General features: G+C 40.2%; 3 protein-coding genes and 2 long non-coding RNA genes across 5 annotated transcripts in view; 3 read left to right on the plus strand and 2 right to left on the minus strand.

The window, feature by feature from the left end:
- The window catches only part of kcnq5a (potassium voltage-gated channel, KQT-like subfamily, member 5a), a 119370-nt gene extending 107849 nt beyond the window's left edge, over positions 1-11521 (minus strand). Inside the window, exon 1 of the mRNA XM_032553600.1 lies at positions 9362-11521. Within this exon, the coding sequence (XP_032409491.1) occupies positions 9362-9708 (347 nt within the window). The 5' untranslated portion in view covers positions 9709-11521. The remainder of the gene's footprint in view (positions 1-9361) is intronic.
- On the plus strand, positions 135-19844 carry LOC116713440 (uncharacterized). Its single transcript, XR_004337868.1, has 3 exons — positions 135-145; positions 435-437; positions 19630-19844. It is a non-coding gene; the product is annotated as an uncharacterized LOC116713440 (long non-coding RNA).
- LOC116713441 (uncharacterized) lies at positions 12111-12542 on the minus strand. Its single transcript, XR_004337869.1, has 2 exons — positions 12271-12542; positions 12111-12206 (listed from the first exon to the last, which is right to left on the minus strand). It is a non-coding gene; the product is annotated as an uncharacterized LOC116713441 (long non-coding RNA).
- cnrip1b (cannabinoid receptor interacting protein 1b) lies at positions 12908-18826 on the plus strand. The gene is made up of 3 exons (XM_032553601.1): positions 12908-13725; positions 15535-15679; positions 16331-18826. The coding sequence occupies exons 1-3, from the start codon at positions 13547-13549 to the stop codon at positions 16493-16495; spliced, it is 489 nt and encodes a 162-aa protein (XP_032409492.1). The 5' UTR covers positions 12908-13546; the 3' UTR covers positions 16496-18826.
- A 747-nt stretch (positions 19845-20591) lies between the features above and the next one.
- Positions 20592-21933, plus strand: part of LOC116713137 (calcineurin subunit B type 1) — a 36032-nt gene continuing 34690 nt past the window's right edge. Inside the window, exon 1 of the mRNA XM_032553137.1 lies at positions 20592-20902. Coding sequence (XP_032409028.1) covers positions 20900-20902 — 3 coding nt within the window. The 5' untranslated portion in view covers positions 20592-20899. The remainder of the gene's footprint in view (positions 20903-21933) is intronic.

A 21933-nucleotide genomic window follows, 5' to 3' on the forward strand; every position in this document is an offset into this window, starting at 1 on the left:
CAGTACCCCAACTCCAGGAATTAGACCGGCGCGATGAATGATTTCATCAAGGATCCTTCAATAAAAGAAAAAAATGTCAATTGAAGCAATCCCCTGTTCGCATAGATGACTCTCTAGAATATGCCGTGGGATGAGTGGGTGAGATGTCGCTGCTCTTCCCGACTCGCCGTGTCACCAGGAAGAAGTGTGAGTGACAACCCAGATAAATTATCCATAGTATGTGATTGGTAGAGCCTGTTTTAGATATGGTCCCTTACACAGTGTGAACAAAGATGGCAGGTTTAAATTCCAGCGAAGACTACTGGAATATTAACACTCGACCCAGGTGGTGCTGCACCATTATTAGCAGCTCATAATTTTTATATGCATGTGTGTGTGCATGCGTGCAGGTTTGTGTGTGAGGAATTCAGAGGGTGACTCATAAAAGAGTAGAGTGTGTTTGGTGGGAGAGCAGTAAAAGGTTACCTATATGTGGAGGAAGAAATGTAATCCATGAAGAGCTCTACATTACACTGACAAAGGAGATCAAAACCATTTACATGTCTGTGGATAAAGCAGTGTTATGGAAATTTAACTTATAAGATTAGATCATTTTTTTCAAATGCATTTTTGAGGGTTGAAACTAATTAATATGCAGTTAAACAAGGCAGTACAGAGGCTTTTAATGGGGTCGACCAGGTTTTTTGCAATTTATCATAATAAATCACATCCTGTCCAACCTTAATTTTTAAACCTCCTATATTGTATTTTACTTGTTCTTTTGTTTGGTATTTATTTCTTTTGATTTTTTTGGCTAAACTGCACAGCGTTTCATGAATATTTTGTGTTTTTAAATGTGCTATACGCATATATTTGGCATGTCACATTCTGTGTGGTTCAAAGATATCGATCAGGAGAAGGACACGAAAATATTCTCCAGCATAATACATTTAATATTGGTCAGTGCTCAATATCTGGACTTAATTGTCTTACTTTATGGTAAACCCAAGCGTTGAATATTATGCTTTGTACTAGAAAATCATCGGCTCGATTCCCGATGCTGTATGTCATCCCCTTCTCTCCAATAAAAGCTACTACTGCCACAAAAACCTAAAACAAAACTACAAAAATGCACTGGAATAACCACAGTCTGAACTAGGTTGAGTAGAAAATCAATGGGGTAACCTGAAAAGGACTGTGGGCACAATATTTCCACCAAATCTGATAGCAAACTTTTGCAAAGCAGAGTTAGCTTTGAGATGAGTGAGATGCTGATACATCCCCATCGAGTATCATAGTGTGTGGACTTGGTGGGCCCAAATTCAAACAGTACATTGGCAGACACTAAAGGATCCCATCAGCCAAAGGAAGCTGACACTAAATAAGGAGTCCAAACCAAAATATGCAAAGAACAAAGCAGAAGAAATGACATTTTATGGAACACCCTAAATGAAAACAATAGACAACTTTAAAGAATCCAAATTCATACAAAAGAGACTCTCAAAAACACAAACACCCACAGCCTAATGGCACCAACTTCATCAACTTCTTTGCTGCGATGAGCAATGCCCCTCAAGTCTGTTGAGAAATCTTAAGAGGCAATCAAGAATGTGCATGAGCAACACCAGTTTAAATATTTACGTGTGCTAATAACCCTTCTGTGCAAGAGTTTTCCGGAGGCAGAATTAATCAAATTGGTCGAGCGGATACGGTAATATTTGTCGGAGGGGCGGGGGACACTGGTGTGATGCGCACCATTCATGGCGCACTCAGTGTGGGCAGGGACACGAACAAGCTGAAATTGTTTCAATCCATCAGTTCTGCAGTCTGCTTAGCAAAGCTGCTCCTCCGATAATGTGCTAGAGGACTGCCAGATGAGTACAAGCCAGTGTGGACACACACATATACTGGCTGTAAGTGTGAAGAACTACACACAGGGAAAAAAAACATGCACACAACAATTTCACTTTCTCAGTCTCAATAGTCACAAACATACACTCCACTAGAGCCTAAACACTTCCTCTCTGACCTGTTTCAATACAACAGCATCCATTTGCTACTGCAACACCTTCAAATCCTTTGCCTTTTCACCATTTTACCCTCATCAATGTAGATTTTTGACTATTTCAGCCAACATCGCAACCAGAACTCAGCCTGGATTAGTTCAGGGGTTTTTTTCATCAACACCTCAGAGTGAGTCCATAACATAACACCCACCATATGTGCCCGGCGTGAAGGGACCAAAGCTTCGTCGGATTCACTGCATGAAGATCAGAGCGAAATGAGAAAAACTGAAATGCTAATGACTAAAACGGCTGAGGAAAACGAGGCAAAATGTTACTTTTCTGATGACTCACTGAACAATATGGGTGGGGGTTTGACCATTAATCATGAGTTTCAATAAGAAACTACACACCGTTCTCCTTTCTGGTAGAAATTACTTTTAGCATCAATTATTAGTAATTTAGTGGTGGGAAATCAGTGGCAGAGAACTCCTGTAGTTTAGCTGTGCTGTCAGGTAATTGATCTTTAAAAAGGTGCTTCCTGAGAGCTTTGCACTGAGTAACTTTAAAAGCAGACTTTGCCTGCAACAGCATTAAGGCAGATTAGCACAGTTTAATCACCAATTAGATCAATTACACACAACTAAAAGCCCGAGTATTTTTCAAAACCACTACAGCACAAAAATGATCTTGAACGAATGGCTGACAGACGTTGAAGTAAACAGGCCTTCTGATTGACAATGTTTCAAAATGTGGCATGTTTGAAGGACGACGTCCAGCTGGTTTAAACTGCATTTTCCTTGATCAATGGAGACAGAAAGGTGAACCCAACCAAAACGTTTTCTTATAGTTTTCTCTGAACCTTATTTAATTCCTCATCTGAAATGTGAGCATCGCTGACACAAGGAGAAGGGATCAGCTCCAAATCCAGCTACCTGCACATTTCAACCTGTCCAAAACGCTGCACAATATATAAGATGCAACAACACATAGGCGTAACTTCCTGAAGGAATGGTGTGGACATGTCCCCACCAACTCTGGCATGAGGGGGACAGTCCCCACCAACATTTCCTGCACCTTTTGTTCTTTATGTGCCTGCATATGTAACTCGACAGCAGCTGCACGCTGTATTCGAAGCATTAACAGCCAGGTAATGCTTTTTAAAATTCCTTTGATTTAGTGGATTGGACATCACGTGACTTACTGTGCGCCACAGGCGCTGTTGCTTTGCATTGAGTCAGGAAAATCGGTGGTCGGGGAAATGACACACTCAAGCAAAGAATCTGAGAAGGGGACGCAAACTTTTGATATTGATTGTCAACACTACGGTAACAAGATAAAGTCCAAAGGGATCACATTTCACAGGTCGGTAAAAAACTTTAATTAAAAAATATATAAAGAAAGTGAAGAGTAGGTTAGTAATGCTAAGCTTAACTTTTATCACCTTAGCATGTACTATCGCTGTGCAGTTCAGAGTATTTCGGTTCAATTAACTCAAAAATAAGGCGACCCACATACATTTTCTGACAGATAATCAGAAGTGCAGGTGTTTAAGGTAGCTAATCAACCACCGCGGGTGTTCGGGATCACTTCCCAATGATCGCAGACTTGAAAATCAAAAACATAAATCTGCAACAGACAGAATGTTCCGTTTGGTGTTTTTCTGGCAACGAGTCTGCATGTGACCTTAACCTGACATACTGAGAAAAAAATAATATAACCACCAGTTTTTCTACATTTTTCCCAGGACTAATTGCATCATTTGTTTCGTAGAACGTGGCAAAATTCAGATCAATCATAAAATAGGATTAAATATTTCATAAAGTATAAAGAGCCAAAGTCTGTTAAATTTTAAATCATGGCTCCTATTAAGTAAAGTCTTTTGTCAACAACGTTTTGCGAACATTTGTAAAGGAAACGCAGCTAATGAGATGACAGAAACTTGACAGAAGCGGCTCCCTGTTCTTCTACATCTTCAACATTGTTCCTGAGAAGGAAAGCAGTTTTGATCAGGAAACACTTTTTGTACCGTCGTGGTCTAGATTACACTTTGTTCTTTCAGTTCTGTTTGTATATCTTGAATTCAAACCTGTCTGCCATCTAATTCAAATCAAGATACGCAACCAGATGTTGCCTGGAAATCAACACCCAGACAGAAGTCTGTTTCCTTTCCTAGAAAATGTGGAATATTTGCCTCCACCTCTTTCTTCTCCTTGTTCCTCTCCATTCATCCTTCTGCTAAGCCTGGCATGGCAGTGCACCAGTGGTGCAGGTGACACCACTCCCAAGTATCTGTCCTGTGTTACACTGTCCAGTAAGGACTTAACACACACACACACACACACACACCTGCATACACAGACGCTGTCTTTAATAGTGCCAGCTCTGTGCCCATTCATGCAAACACCGGAACACAACATGACAGTATTTATGCGCAAACACAGACACGCACACACAAATCTCTCATTCTGCTCATCTGATCTAATAGGTCCTTAGCAATTTCCAGCATTTTCCATTGGGTGCTGGCCAGCTACCTGGAACTAACACTGAACCTAAACATAGAGTCTTTCATGCGCTCAGGTGTCTTAAATGTCGCTGTGTTCTCAGGAAACAAAGTGCAGCCTCTATGAGAGACCTTTGATGTTAAGCGAATCATACATCCCTTTTTTTTCTCTCCTGTTTGGATCAATGCAGCTGTAGCTTAGCAAGTGATGGAATAGAGTTTGGCAACAATCCTTTTGTTGGAGATTTAATAACGTTGGTTCCATTGCTTTAGAGAAACACAATAAATGATCACGTAGCAATAGAGGGAGATAAAATTTGCCTAGAGATGATTAAACTACCTGTGATATAAATTGTAATAGCTCATACATAGCACGTGCAACGCTATGATACACAGCTATGTTTTGAATATATTTATGTGAATAATTTATATGAATAAGTTATTGTGATAAATGATAATATTCTTTTAAGACCCTTTTCTAGTCGTAATGGCAAAATAAGTTTCTGATAGATTGATCAACTTTAAATTCTAGTCAACGTGTAGCACTGGGTCTGGATGACATTTTAAATATCCCAAATAAATAAACAAAACGACAAATAAAATAAAATGAATTCTGAAGTCTTTGCAAAACAAACATGTCCTTCAAAAAATAAAAGTGCTTGATGGGACCAAAACACAAGACTCAAGGTTTTTGTCATCCAGTTTTTGGTAGAAAGAGAGAGAGAAAAGAAAAAAAAAAACCGATAAATTATTGAGTTTATTTTAATTTATAATGAACTACAAAATCTATGAGCTACGAAGTTTCTGTTTGTCGAAACACGTTTTGTTATTTAAACTTGGTAGTAGTTGGTCATGAAAATATGAAGTATGGGGAGGGAGGGGAGAAGAAGATGAATTTTACACCCAGTCCACCATTCAGAAAGCAATTTATCTTGCAGAAATAGAAGTGTGAATGGGCTCAGCTTGATCCTTTTAGCAAGGTGATACTCACAGAATGGCAATTCACTTGGTTGATTTCCCCCCCCCCCCCTGTTAGTAGACCAGAACAGCCTAGGGATCATTTGCTGACACACTCATACCATGGATAACTCAATCAATTTCCTACAAACACACACCACAAATACCAAACCTGCTTCTGTTACGCAGACACAATCCAAAATGTTGACATGTCAGCGCAGTGCGCGTGGGGAAAGCAACACTTTACACACTGGCACGTATAAGTACATGGATGTACTGTGATTCTTGCATACCAAAACAAAAAAAAAGTCAAAAAGTTTGTTGAAAGAAAACAACAAGTCAGTTCAGCACAAAATGCAGACTGTGGCTGGAACCCATTTCCTGCAAATGTGATTAGCCCAACACACGCTATCTCATTTGGGAGACAGAGACTTAATGTCAACCGGAGGAGCATTATTCTGCGAGAAAGCAGCAGCAGCGGCTCGTCTGTATCAAAATTCATACAGCAGATACATATAGTAGATTCCTCTGTACACCCAAACACATTAAGAAGAAAAAACAAAACACCTTTCTGATGCTCGGTGTGAATCCTGACGCAAAAACAAACAGCAACGATCAAAGGGAACCTTCCTTTTATAAATCATGCGCTCTGTGCTTTGTTGATCACTTATGTGCGAAGGTATTTGTGAGAAGCATGTGTCGATGCCACGCGAGTTTTCGCAACTGTGCAGCTTTACCAAACATCTGTCGGTGTGTTTGGAAATGAGGTGACATTTTATGCTTTACATATGCATTTGCGTGCTGGGGTTTTTTATCAAAGCCATATGCATCGCATTTATGCAGGTAATTAAGAGAGGATTAGTTACATCCTGGGTTTATGAGATTCAGACTTCATTTGCAATATGTAGAGATTAAAACAGTGGACTCATGTAGTATCTTTGCAGCTAGCAAATTTTTTTTTTCACTGATACTGGAGCCTGAGATTGAATGTCTGTTCAAATGTCCCCATTCATCCTGTTGCTGTGTTGCCTTTTGCCACAAAATCAATTAAACAAACTTTTAGTTGAAGTAGGCAAATTAATATCCAACTTTTATTTTGATGCTGTGATTTTTTTATGTTAGCTCACCGCTCAGGGTGTCATTCTATCGTGGGGCAACAAAAAGTGCTCTAAGGAGAAAAAAAATCATTTGTCAGTTGCACCCAGATGTGTTTCAATAGGGAGTGGCGACCCGCTGGTTTCGTCCACAGTGTAGTCACATTGAAAAGATACATTGAGGCTGGCCAATAATGCTAAACTTGGTAAGTGATTATCTAAATTTGATTGAGTAAGTACAGTTTGAGATTTGGGAGAAGGAAAATAACATTTTGAATGTTAAAATGAATGTTACAGTAATAAATATAGAGCAATCAAACCTGGGCCTGGACTCTACATTGATACAGATTCTGTAAGAAAAAATGTTTGATATATTTAATAATTTCTCATTTTCATAAATCCACGGCATCTTTCACATAATATTCACCTCTGACTGGAAATTAAGAGCACTGATGTTCTGTTCCTATCAGCTGACCTCCACAATATCAGAGTAAGACAGACATGATTCAGCACTGAGCTTCTCTATCACCCCTTAGTTTTCAGATAAAATAACTGGCTTTCAGTGAACTGAAATACATTTTTTTAACTAATTACAGTATCCTATCTGCTTTCACTGCTTTCTAGGGAGAAATGTAAACATGTCAAAGCCTAGGTGTACAAACACAAACAGCACTTCCACAAGATTACTGAAAAAAATCAAAGCAAAGCCACTCAAACAAATTAATTACTAAAAATGAATGACGTGCAAAAGCCGTCAACCATCTTCAAACAATCCAGATCAAGAAAGCTGAGCCAAAACAACGTTTCTTTTGTTAGATAAAAATGTTAAACATTCAGTCAATCCAGCTTTATGAGTAAACTTTGAAATTTTGAGATCATTTAATTTCTTTTCTGCTCGGATTCTCTAGTTTCTTGTCCCGCGCTTTTTCCTGCAAACTTGCCTGAAGCGTGAGAGATAAATCTCCCCTGTATCCCACTTAAACAAATGGTTTGCTTTGTTAAGTGTGCACAGCTGATCAGAACCGCTCAGTGTGGGAGGCTGCGGTTTGGAGCAGATGTAACGACTTAACCCCCGCGACCTCGGCTGTCCTGCAGGAGCAAATAAAATGTCAGCATCCGGCTTCGCAGCATCTCCTCTGACAGCTCCACTTCCTTCTCACAGAGCTCTTCTTCCAAAAGAAAGGGCTCGGAATAGGGAGGGAGGCGGCGTCTCGGTCCAACGATGGGAACACAATACCTCAGTGGAAGCCTTTTTCATTGGCACCACTGGTGTAGAGTTATAAAAAGCCCTAAAACAAATCCACCTTTTCATCTAAACTTCAATGCCGCAAAGATCGTGGGATCACCAAGACAACGAGATTACCACAAGAGGCGAATCTTTACGACAACAAGTTGTTTGTGAGTGATAAGTGATAAAAAAAATAAAAATAAAACGTTTTCTGACTTACATCTCGGTGTTAAACCCTTTGAGACTGTTATGTAGAAACCCACTCCAAAGTACAGTGAGGGATATGTAATGCTGTGGGCCTGTTACTCAGCTAAATGCTCCATTTCCTGCTTCGGAAGGAAGTTTTCGGGTTCGTGCGAAGCCGCGCAGAAACCGTTACATCAAGCAACAGATCAGTCAGAGTGCTGCTGACAGACAAAAACCGGGAGAGGTCAGAAAGATCTGCAAATTGATTGTGTGAGAGTGGAGAGAGGAAATCAGAGTATTTCACATAAGAAAAAAAAAAGAAGAAGAAGAAAACAAGTTGTGGTCAGTGGGAGGCTGTTTTCAATCTGAGGGCTTTCCTCCCAGAACCACTTTGTTTTGAATTAAGTTGAAGCACTAGCCTGTTGATATCCGTCTCATTTGTAGTCTGACTGATTTCCCAGATCTCTTGGAGAACATCCAAGTTGTACAAAGATAAGTTAAGCTGTGACCTAATCATATCGAGCCGCAGCGAGCACACTAGAGTTTATGTTCCAGCGTCACTTAATTTCACTCTATTTGTATTGACCTGATTCACAACAAACGCTATCATGACCAACAAGCTCTGATTCAGATATGTAGAGCTCTGTTTACTGTAGCTCAGCTGTGCATGATGGAATGAGCCACCAGTAATGTCAAAGGATATTTTATACAACAGGATACCATCAGAAAGTAAGCTCTTGTTACAAAAATGTATATTCATATTGTATCTTTAAGCAATGTTTTAGCTTATTAATTTTCATGGTTATGGCTTGCGGTGGCTGAAAACTCAAAATGTATGTATTTTCTCAAAACATAAGAGCAGTTCAACATAACATCAACATTAGCCTTGAACCATCATGGATTCTGCAACTCGCTACTCTTTTTCTTCTGACTCTGGGATTCTGGCGCACTTTTTCCTTCCACTAGACTTTCAAATTAAATGCTTTGGTACTATTTTATATGAACCAGCTTCTTTAGTAATGCCCTTTGAGGCTTACCATTCTTGTGGAGGGTGTCGATGACTGTCTGCTGGAGAACAATAAAGTCTGTGACCGTGTAAACTAACCTTTATTGGACTTATGTAATATTTTAATTTATGAATGCTTTCACTTATTTAATTTAATCAGTAAAATAACTTTTTGACAATATTCTAGTTTACTAATGTGCCTGAATTGTTCATGTACAGGTGATGAAGTCGATGTTGGGGGGTAAATGAAGCAGCATGTACACAGCAGAAGAAAAGACACGTATTTTCTAAGCTGTTTTTCGACGTTTGAAAGTTAGAAGACGCGAGTTTTAAAACCAAGAGTAAAATACGTAGCACTTTTTTTTTTCCCCCCCCTGAACATTTGTAGCTAAAGTTTGTACTCACACAAAAGCGTGGTAGACAAAAGCCCACTCCCTCGGTCGCTCCAGCACGTTGTAGAGGTAATTCTGGAGCCGCCGGTACCGCGCGTTCCTGCGGCCGCTCTGCGAGCTGTAGGTCAGCGGCTTCCCCAGCAGACTGAGCCGGGCGCCCTGGTTCCTCTCCGCCGCCGCCGCTGCCGCACCTGCTGCTGGGGGGGACAGCAGCCCGTCCCCGACCCGGACCGCGTTGTTCATCGTCCTCCGTCCAGATTCCACATCTTTTAACGGGTGCTCCTGAGTCCGGTTCCCAGCGGAGGTCTTCAGCCAGATCCCGGTGCCGCCGCTTTCGTCGCCGGTGTGACTTCGCGGCATGGCATCACCAGCGCGAGCGTGGAGCGCGCTTAGAGACCGGCTCGCACTCACATGTAGCCAAGTGTGTTTCTTGGTATTCTAACTTCAGCTATTAATGTAAATCGGATTGAGAGGTTAATTATGGGTTAATTCACTAAAGATCTCCCATCCTGTCTCTCTACGCTCATTTGAACACCCGCAGACTCCGATTTGGATACTTTGGCCATCTGCGCAAGGCTGGGAAAGAGTCGGGTTATGAAGGAGTGGGTCTCCGAAGACATTTGTCGGGAGGGAGGACCCCTTCCTCTTCCCTTCCACCCTCCCATACTCATTCTTTTACCAACGCATCCTCACTCTCCCCCTGGACTGTAGTCTTCACGCTTTTGACAGACTGAGGTGTGGTGCAGCACGAGCCCCAAAAGCAAAGTCATCTGGATGAAGATGAAGAGAAATCTGATTAATTTGTTGACTTTGATGACATGCGAATAGGAGCCCAATCAAGACTCCAAAAGGAAGTTTTCTTAATAAAACAAACTATATAAAACCAGAAAATTTAGTGTAAAATCTTAGACAGACAGATCACATTTGACAAGTGACTGAAAATTTAATTTACCTCAATAACAAGATTTCGCATCATCTTAGCAACTGAGAGTGAGTGCAGGCAGTGACGGCATGAATAAGAGGAACAATTTTGCAATTGTGTTCCTACACAAAACAATGAAATTTAAATATGCGTCTGGTGGGAGCAAAGTGTCTATTTGAATCTGAAGAGACCGCAGTGTCAAATGATGCCAGCGATGTTCAGGGTCTAAAGAAAAGCAATTTTACATCATTTGGTTGAAAAGCAACTGGAAATTGTTTATCTATTTGTGGTTGAAATGTGAAGGTTAAAAAAAAAGACATATCAATGAAGCTGTCAATTACTGCTTGAGTTGGGTTTAAATGTTTTAGGTGTTAATGTGGCGTAAAAAGTGAGTCTAGGCTTCGTGTAATCCTAGATGGCAGCATTCTGCAGAAAGCCTCTTTGGCAATAACAGAGTTTCAAACAAAAAGAGTGCAGGGGCTACTTTGACCTGCCATTAAACTACTGAATGTTGAACGACTTCTCCAACCTAATAACATTTTTTTTATTATTTAAAGCTGAAATCTGATGTATTCAGAGCATAGTCTCTGCAAATGTATTGATGACTCCAGTATTGGTGTTAACAAATGATGATGATGATTATTATTAGTAGTAGTAGTAGTTATAGCAGTTTATTTCTTTTTACATTCTACAATAGTAGGTCCAATAACTGATTGGATAAATTGGTTCAAATTTATTGCACATTTCTTTTTGCATGAATATTCGACTGATCTACACTCCGTCTCTTTCATTTAAAAAACCCTTTCTCGCTGTGGTACAAGCCTGACCTCTAGTGGTAAAGTCGTCGCATTACAGCGAGCCAGCAGAACCTAGAATAGGGGTCTGCAACCTATACAACACAAAGAGCCAATTTGCTCTCAGGACAGCCGAATAAAATTTGTTCAGAGCCGCAAATATTATATGGCCTTTTGAAGAAAAACAAAACAAAAAAACAACCTTTTAGACAAATACTTTAGTAAATTTCTTGTGAGTTTGTAAGTAACCTGTTAGGCTCCTGGGTTGTTTTGAGATTTGTTTATTATTCAGTGTTAACTTTGTCCTTAGTCTCTCTCTCCCCTCACACCTGCAGTCACTTAGCCATTCAGCCCAGGTTCATTTTTCCCACATTCACTCTCCCATTATTTAAACACGTCGGCTGGTTCCTGCCGTTTATTTCCCAGTTTCTTCCCCGTACAACCCTGCTGTCTTTTTGCCCTTCATTTTTTTCATTAAACATTCTCAATTTACTCAACGCCTCTGCCTCGCTGCATTTGGGTCCTAAATCAACACCGCGGACATCATGACAGAACCAGAGTTTTAGTCCTATATTTCAGATTGAAAATGAAGGAAAAACATAAAAGAGGATGATTTTTTTTTTCATTTGTGAAAAAACACATAGATTCCAACCTAATGACAATGAAAACTGATATAAAAACTTACTTCTTGTACTTTTAGTGTCCTTTGTGGAATTTAGGACACAAAGGACCTTAGTTTCTAGATGCAGGAAAATGTAGAAAAAGAGTTAAAAACTTGTTTTTATTGTTTTAATTTCTTCTTCTTAATGTTTAGCCAAAGTTAATAAGAACCATTGCAGAAGGTACAAAGAGCCACTAGCAGTTCTGGTTATTTTTATTATATTTTGTCTCAATACCTACCTACCTACATATCTATCGATATTTATCGATAGATAGATATATATCGATAGAGATAGATAGATAGATAGATAGATAGATAGATAGATAGTCATGTCGGACGCTAATCGCTTGACCCACATGCAGAACACAATCAGGAGATGGAGGAATCAGATAAATAAAATTTATTAATGAACAGATCAACAGAAGTGAAATGTGAATAAGTTCGGGCCCCCACTGGATCCGGGGCGTGAGTGATCTGAGGACTGGAGAGATGACAGGTAAGTAGATTGTAGGAATTATGGGGAAGGTGGAATGGAGCGGGCTTACTGGGAGAGATGAAGGGGATTCGCCAGGGAGGAAAGTTGTAGAGAGGCTGGAGTCCGGGTTCTCGCACAGGAGAGGGGTTCCGATGGCGGGGAATAGCCGAAGGGAGGCACGTCGGAGGGCAGGCAGGTAGTCGGACCGTAGTCGACCGAGGGACGTTTCCACGGGAGGAATCCTGGTCAGGGAGGTCAGAAGGGAAAAAACTCAGATTAGCAGAGTACACGGATAAATTCTCAGAGAACAAAGCTCAGAGGGGCTCAGGGTACCAAAACAGGTAAGACACTCCGACGCCGGCGAACTGGCCACCCGCTCCTCTTATGCTGGTGTTGATGAGGCTGATAACGCACAGGTGTGCGGTGACCATCCTCCTCCAGAAAACTCCTTGTGGCTCCCCCTGGTGGACAAAACAACTCTCTACAAAAACTCCAGCCTCTAACATAGATAGATAGATAGATAGATAGATAGATAGATAGATAGATAGATAGATAGATAGATAGATAGATAGATAGATAGATAGATAGATAGATAGATAGATAGATAGATAGATAGATAGATAGATAGATAGATAGATAGATAGATAGATAGATAGATAGATAGATAGATAGATAGATAGATAGATGTGGTGTGCGTGTTAAAAAAAGGTGTTTGGACTCTTTAAGTTAGATTGTGAAACCTAGATGATGATTAAATTTACCACTGTGATTAAATAAGCTTTTGGCTATCAGCCTATCAGCATATAGACTATTCAGCTTTACAGATAGCTAAAAGAAATTTCGAGTAAAAAACACGTATTTTTGTTGTTGTAGCCATGTTTACATGAATATAAATTGTATTTGTTACCGCTACAATGTGTTCGTTTTAATTGTGTCGTCCATGAGTGTTTCTAGAAACACCGCGAGCACAAATTCAGCACCAAGGACAGCTGTCCAGCAAAGACACGCGCGAGAAGTGAGAGGAGCGGGCGCCGTAGCATAAAGTGGGGCAGTGTGCTGTGAGAGAGAGAGGGAGAGATTGTTTGTTTGTTTTTTTCTCGTTTTGATTTTTCTCCAAAGGAGAGCACTGGTTGGGATTAGGCTCGTGCTGTGGGCTGGAGTGGATTACGCGGCGTCGCGCGCGCAGGGAGCGAGAGAGGTGGAAATGTGCCGCCGCGCTTCATCGCCCGACGAGCTTCTCGGTCCGCTCCTCCGCCAACTTGATCGCGACACTTGAGGCGCGCCCTGACTCTTTCCGCCTGCGCTAAATCACCGCCCGCAAACGAGGTGTCCGGCTGCATGGAAACATGGCCGACGTTCCCCAGGTCGTCAAAATCGGGATTTCCCTGAAGATGCTTCCGAACAACAGCGCGGTGTTCTTCAAGACGGACGGAGCTCGGTTCGGACAGACGCGGACCATCAAGCTGCTGACCGGCTCCAAGTACAAGATCGAAGTGGTGGTGAAACCGGGAGCGGTCCAGGCCACGTAGGTATTCACGTGGATTATCCTTATCTGGTCGGGAGGGAGAAAAGGGGGGAAATCTGGTGAGGCTGGGAGGCAAAACCAACAGGTATCAAATTCTAATGTCCTTTTTGTAGAGCGAATATTTAGAGCTTAGTATTTGAATATTTTCTGTGAGGTTGCTGCTGCAATTTCTTTTTAAAAAATACATGCTTTTAAAATATTTTCAACTCGGATTCGTGACTTTTTCCATTGGATAATTCCTCATAGAAAGGCTGCGAACATATGGACTGTATTTTCTGAGTATTTTCTGTTTACTATTGGACAATGGAAATTGTGCATTTTTATTAGTTTGCGGAAAGAAAAGGTAGTTTAAAAAAATACATTGTTTTATTATTATCTTTGCTTCATGTTGATACAGACTGACCAGCTCTTTTTTGGTGTGTGTGTGTGTGTTTTTTTTTTTCCTATTATTTAATTTTAATTTCATTTTTTTAAATTATTTTTTGATTGAGCCAACATTTTAGCCTCGAGGGCTCCACAGGTTCATCGAGGCAAGTTTAAAGCTGACTCTACTTGCGGCACGTGAACGCAGCACAAACACCTCCTGCTTCCACGTCAAAATCCACCAGGGATTACTCTGGGATGCGGGCCTTCGTGGTGTTGAGTCACCGGGCTCTAGTGATTCGGACTCCCGCTTATGTAATCAGCTCAGTTGCACCGCCATCTCCAAACACGGATTAGAGACGGATGTTTGGCCGTAATTCTGTAAAACGTCCCGGAGCACGCTCCTCAATAAGAATTATGTGAATGTAGGTCACACATGGGTTGATGCAGAAGAGCTGCTCGGCTGAATGTGGGGCACAGAGCACAGCTGGGGGAGCCTGCAGCTCAACTCTGATTTGTTAGTGGGGCGGTAGCAAAAAAAAAAAAAAAAAAATCTGTCAAAGATCTGATCTCCAGCTGCTCGGAGAAAGTATTCACGCTATTTGAAACTACAATACATTTAGTAGGGATTGTATGTCACGCATTGTAGCAAAATGGTTCAATGAATGAGAAATTATTGTTTTTTTTAATAACTGAAGACGCTTCAGCTTTTCTCTTCCAATTCAGTCAGTTGCATCGTGAAAACTGCACTGCAAAAACACAAAATGTTACCAAGTAGTTTTGGTCTATAGTTTCTCATCCAAATATCTTAGTACACTTGAAATAAGACAAAGATAACTTACAAGCAACTTTTTGGCAAAGCATAGGAGCTTAATATTGTTTGATTTTTTTTTTAAGTGCTATCCACTGGCAGATTATTTCACTTATATCAAAACATTTTTCCCTCCTAATAAGTGAAATGATCTGCCAGTGGAACTAGTACTTTATTACCAATACTAAGGAATTATCAACCTAAAATAAGCTCCTGTATTTTTCTTTAAAGTTAAGTTATGTCTTATTTCAAATGTCCTAACATATTTCCACTACAAATTAGACCAAAAGTACTTGGTAAGAGTTTGTGTTTTTGCAGTGTAATATGCATCTGAAAGCCACAAGATAGCAGCTCTTGAGATGGAGGTGGGCACAGGCTGGTTTAAATAAAAGGATATTTATGTCTTAGAACGGCCTAGTCAAAACATAGAATTGAGAATCTTTGGGGTGAAAAAAATGAAAAGTTGATTGCTCAAAGATGCTCTCTATCCAATTTGACCGAGCTTGAGTTGTTTAATTGTTCCACTTTGTGTTGGTTAGTCACAAAAATGCTCGTGGCAGCAATGTGACAAAGTGGATATTTTTGCAAGGTGCTGTATATGTCATCAGTATGTTTTGCTGTGTTTCCGCCTGCAGCTCCATGAGTGTGGGTGGAGTGACCTTTCCCTTGGAGCAACAATCCAAAGACCCCCAGTCTGTGGTTTACACCGGTCAGTATGACACTGAGGGGGTGGCACACACAAAGAGTGGAGAAAGGCAGCCAGTTCAAATCAATATACAGGTATGGGTGTACTGTACTGCACACACATAAACCCAGTGTGTGGATCGTTCGGCGTTTTCCACTATCGTCAGTGATACAACTGATCCAATATTTGTGTCTGTATTCTCTTCAAAATTCAAATTAGCTTTCATTGCAGTGACATAATCACACTGAAAGAATTAGAAAGATTCAACCTTACACTTATTTAAACAAGTATTTTAATCTCTAACAATCCGTTCAAATTAAATGGAACATAAGCATTTTTAAAGTATGCAGAGCTGTGAAAACACAATTTGTTGTTTTTGGGGCTTTTTTTTGTTTAGACTATAGTGTTTCACACCATCAAACATTTGTTATATTGAACAAAGAAATGATAGGATAAAACAAAAATGCAGTTTCGAAATGATTTCCTTTTGTTACGGTAAAGCAATCCAAATGAACCTTCATCCTGTGGTATCATAAGCTCTGTAGATGTTTATAACGCTGCAGCCATCTGTCCAAGCAATATGTTCCCCTGTCTTTCACCTTTAAAGGCTTTTCCACAAAATGTACTTTAAAATTGGATGTTCATGAGGTGTTTCCTTTATTAATAATCCCGTTTTCACAGCAAGAGTTTCGATGATGCTCAGACCTTAAGGTGCGCATGTCTCGTACGTGTGTTTGTGCTTTCAGTTCACAGAGGCGGGGTCATTTGAAACCGTGTGGCAGGTGAAATTCTACAACTACAACAAGAGGGACCACTGCCAGTGGGGCAACAGCTTTAACAGCATCGAGTACGAATGCAAACCCAACGACACGCGCACGCTCATGTGGATCAACAAAGAGATGTTCGTCTGACGACCAGAGGCGGCGCAAAAGACGTGGGTGTGTGCTTTAACGAGTCCTCCCTCCTTCTACCTTCTGTCAGTGTCAGAAAATGCGAAGCTCTTTGCAGCCGAAACAGACCCATACCCTGCTATTTTATGTAAAAGACTGCATAAACTTCCTTTGGAAAGTTTTTCCCATTTATACTCTGGTATTCTGTCCCTCAAGTGTGGAAAAAATACATTTTTGTGTAACAGTACTGTAGTTGTGTAAGATTACCTGTGTTTACGATGAGTATGTGTTTTACAGATGGTGCTACTGATGTGGTTATGTGGATATGTATGTATTTTTAAACTATATGCAGTAATGTGGAAAAGTTTTGAGCTATCTCTTATTTCTTGAGATTTATTTGATTTGTTTAAGTTACTTAGCGCTGAGTAATGATATTTGGTCACAAAGTCTCCATTGATTCAGTATTGTTCATACAACAGGAAACTTAACAAAGAACCATTTACAAGCTTAGTTCAATCTAAGATACCAAAGATAACACAGTTAGTCACAGACAGGAAAAATAATCTAGTATTTAAGCACCAATAAGATGATTCCCAAGGATCTATTAGCATAGCGCTAGTGCTTAAGATTAGCACGAGCTTTTTGAAAAACCCTAAGAAGGAGAAACTGATGGAGATTTTATTGAAAAGTTTACAAAAAAAAGTCTGGTTGCTTTCAATCAAAGGCATACATTATTTGGGAGCAGCTTAAAATGGTGTACGTTGCTGTTTGTACACATTTTTCACATCCATTGTTAGCGATAAAATATCCATTGATCTGTTCTTGTAAGCAACAAAAGCCAGCATAAAAGTCAAACAACTGCACTGTTAAAGTCCATAATTTCACACATTCCTTATGCCTGCTGTATACTAGTTTTTATTTAATTGGCGCCCAAGTAATCATTCCCCGTCTGTCTGCAAAGCACTGCCATAATATATGCGTGAGAACTCTGGGGCATGGGGAAACTAACACAATGGCAGCAATGGTTGGCATGTAAAAGGTTCTTTGGCAGCAGGGTACTATAGAGTCTAGGAGATTTGTACCAATAAACTGAAGGGTGTACATCAGGGGTGTCAAACTCCAGTCCTCAAGGGCCGCTGTCCTGCAACTTTTAGATGTGCCTCTGCTGCACCACACCTGAATAGAGTAATTAGGTCATTAGCAAGACGCTGGAGAACTGATCTACACAAGGAGGAGGTGATTAAGCCATTTCATTTCAGCGTTTTGTACCTGTGGCACATCTAAAAACTGCAGGACATTGGCCCTCGAGGGCTGGAGTTTGAGACCCCTGGTGTAGATGTTATGTAAATGAGATGCCTCTTCTAATAGTACAAAAAGGACTTGTGGCTGTGGCAAACTGAGTGGTTATAGTATTTTTTTTGGAACGAGGACCTGAAAGTATTTCCTGATTTCAGAGGGATCCATCCTCTAAGTCTCCCTGAGAAAGTTTACTGGATACTCCGATCAACTGTTTGACATGGCTTACGTTCTGGTCATGGTTCATGGCTGTGGGCCCATTAGGAGTTTAGTGTCCAGTTCACATGTGCTTTGTGGATCTTGAGACGACTTACAACTGTGTCTCTTTGTGTGCAGGGAGATGGTAGAGTATGCCAAAGCATGTACGATGTACAGACGATGTACAGACCCCTCATGTAAAGTTTAGTCTAAAATGCCCTCAGGGTGGTACTGCCATATTTGGAGCCATGTTTATGCATTGTTGATTGCTGACCTGTTGATCAAGTTTTATTAATACAGTTTTAAAATGATTAAACATTTGGTACATTCTAACTGACTTAAAAAGCATCTTGGTTTGAAGCACTCTATGTTTACCTATGTGGGAGTTCCTTATGTTGAATACCATCGTTTGAACATGAAATCCAGCTATATAAGTAGGCATTTTGGCTTTGGATGCAGTTCTTGTCTCCAGGTTGTGTTTGTGTTCTCTACCTCTTCTAAAAGGACCTGGCTGTGTCTCCTTTAGGGAGAGAGGGGAAAAAATGTTGTATTTGGAATATTCCCCAGCCTAAACCTTTAGTGACCTGTTTAATGGATGTTTTATATTTTTTGTGACGTTATATAAGAAAATATTTTTTTGTACAGAGAACAATTAACTCTTTTGAAATTGTTTATTTTTTCAGAAAACACTTTCAGTTCTCAATTAAATTGATCTATGCAGAATATTAGGGGAACAAAATGACACGTGCAATATACTGTTCTGATGGGATTTATATTAGGAAGAAACTTTTCCTGTTGTTAAAGTGATGTTTGTAATGTTATTATATTAAAAAGGGAAATATATGTTTTTTTGCGTCAGTTTGTCAGTCATACTAAGTGGTTTACATGGTTTAATTGCTCTAATAATCCTTTTAAATACTATTTCTATGAAACTTTCAGCATCTGGAAGAATACACAACTCTTGCAGGAAATAATACTTATTTCAACAATACATGAGGTGAAATTTCCTTTTAGACTGTGGTCAGCATAAGTTACATTGAAGGTCCTAAATAAACATTTGATTCTCGCCGTTTGGCATTACATAGACGTTCATGTTAAATGCAACTGAAAAGTGACCAAATTTTGTCTTCAAATTTGATGCTGCCTTGTAGAATGTTTTAATATTTACTGAGAAATCTCCGTCTTATTCATACCAGAAACTAACTTCGAGTTCTTATTTGTGTATATTAAATGGTGTCTTGTATTTTACATGACAAAGACTTGGCATTCATGTTTAACATGCTTCAGAAATATTAATGTCTTAAAGTGTTACAACAACTGTTTGTTTCACTCCACTTTGAAAATCCCATAAGATTCAAAGTTGATGTATTGAATTTCAGTGCGCTTGCAACCTTCAACGCTTCTGTGGCTGTTCAAAAAAAAGCACAGATTGTACGACTGCTGCTGTCTTGAATGACTCACACGTTCAGAGTGAGAAATAGAAGTTTGATGAGATCTGAGGCAAAATCTGAGAATACTACACAACAACAAGAACTGCTGGGTTGTTTCTTTAGCTGGATTTATCCTGCTGGGAAAGCACTTAGGTAGTTTTAACCAAATATTGGGTCAAAAACCATGACAAGTTTGTTGGGTAACAGAAGAAACTCACTTGTGGTCATTAGCAACAATGCGACAACCTGCTACTTTTTAGCTTACAAGGTCTTAGCAAAAGCTAGTGCTAGCAGCATATGTTTGACATTTACACTTTACCAAATAATTGATTGTAAAGTCAACAGGCGTTATACAGTATGATTTTTTTTGTCCATATTGAAATTCAGTGAATAAATATCTTTTTCAGACTTGCGATTAAATAAAGAATAAAAATGCTTCTAAACAATATTAATTGATGAGTCTTTCTGTATTGAGCGCTACTGGGAACTCTGGCTTCTTACCATGTCCAAAAATGTGACTGTTTCATTTCTATAAGTTACCCTTTGGAGTGAACTTTTTCATTTTATTGTGCATATCTTGCCCTGTGATAAGTATCTGATTTCCAATGGATGACCCCTTGTACTTGCTTATGCAGACTCCAAAGATTAGCCCACTCTTAGGAAGTCGCAACTTTGGGTTATTTTGTGGGGTCAAAAACTTTAGCCAGTATGCTTGGTGTGAACCATGTGCCAGCTGTATTGTGTTAAATCAACTCGGGGTTTGAAAGTGAGAAGTGGAACAAATTTTCTCGAGGGTGATCTCAGAGAATATAAGGTCACCCTGTGCAATATAGGGGGTAACTTTTTTCTCAGAATACGTTTTTTTTTGTTAATACTGTTTACTTAAACGGTTAAAACAGGGTTAATTTTTGTGTTTCCCTATTTACATTACTTTATTTTACAGAGATAAATAAAAAATAAGGTTAGAAACCAACATATGAACAGTTATTTTCAAAAATGTTATTTTATATGGTGTTCTAGTTTTGCGATAAAGTTTGGGGAAATATCTCCCTGCAATGTTGAGATTCCACCACCAGGAGGAGCCCGTGCACAAAGCTGCTTTGTGTGTAGGACATAAAAAAAACAACCAAAAAAAAAAAACAACCATGCAGCTTGTAGTACCCGGATGTACAGTACTGCCGCACCTCCCCCCTTCTCACTCACCCTCCGCCCCTCCGCCACCGCCTGCTTGTCAAACCGAACCTCCTCCTCCGCTTACTGTCCCCTCCCAGCGGCTCTCACTCCCTTCGCCACTGCAGTGAAAGCCTCGGTTACAGAGAGAGACGGCGAGGAGAGTCTGAAAGCTGGGTACAAATCCAGGACCAGACCTCTGAAGAGGCACTACTACCGTGTTGGGGTTTTTTTTTTTGTATCGTTCCGCTCGGCTCGGCGGCCCGCTGACTCTTCCTGTTTCACCTCTTTTCCGTTCTCATCGCCTGGATTTCATCATCCGACCCGCAAGATGGTAAGCAGCAGAAGCAACGGCTCCTATTTTCAGCCTCCGCCGACTGGTAAACACACCAGCTGGCAGGCCTGTGCTCTAATGTGTCGAATAATGTGGCGTTTTCACAGCTTCTTTTCCGCCATGAGTGTTTCGCTTTGAGTGAACGGTCGAGAAACGTCGAGCTTTGCGAGGAGGAAACGCTTTTCTTCCCCACTTTTGGCTCCAATACCCCAGGGCTCTGCTGACAGTAGCCTGCAGCTTGTGGCCCAGATATTCTCATCCTTTCTCGACATAGCCCACACTCTTATTAGCAACCAGGGCCTCGCAAATTAGTTTTAGTGACAGAAATACCCGCTTATTGCATGTGGCTTTGCGCTTAATTGTGGCACATTTTTACCCACCGAGCAGGAAAATTCACCGACTAGTCATGTAGCTGCAGTGCTGTGCATTAAATAGAAAGCGCATTTTATTTCCATATAGGAAGCACGACGCTGTATATGAAACTGCTGCATTATATAATATTACTGCATATGCTTTGAATAATAGGTTGGGGCGTTTTAGAATGAATTTACAACGATTTTTTTTTTTTAGGGAAGCTGACATAGCAGGCCATGGGATTGCTACACTGCCACACACCGCCTGCTGTAGTAACCATCAGGCAATTAATTTGCATACCTGAGATCATTTGAAAATGCATTATAATCATAAACATGATTATACTTTAATGCTGCCTTAATATATATATATATATATATATATATATGCATATGCACAACAATGCTACAAGCAGTCAGTGAAATACCAAAGAGAGCGTGACAATGACTTTGTAGTGTGAACGGCTAAATTAGCAAGTTGACTATTAAAAAGAAATTGTAAAAAAAAATAATCAAAAAACAATGTAGGGCAGCGGAGATGGCTCCATGGTTCTGTGGGATGGAAGGTAGGTATTGGTCAGCAGATCCAACCATCCAGAACCTGAGAAAACAGCGTCCTAGGCTTCGATCCATATATGTTCAGCTGAGATGCAGGGAATTGTGCCAGTAACCTTTTGA

This window comes from Xiphophorus hellerii, chromosome 22 (genome assembly GCF_003331165.1).
Source record: "Xiphophorus hellerii strain 12219 chromosome 22, Xiphophorus_hellerii-4.1, whole genome shotgun sequence".
NCBI classification, from domain to species: domain Eukaryota; kingdom Metazoa; phylum Chordata; class Actinopteri; order Cyprinodontiformes; family Poeciliidae; genus Xiphophorus; species Xiphophorus hellerii.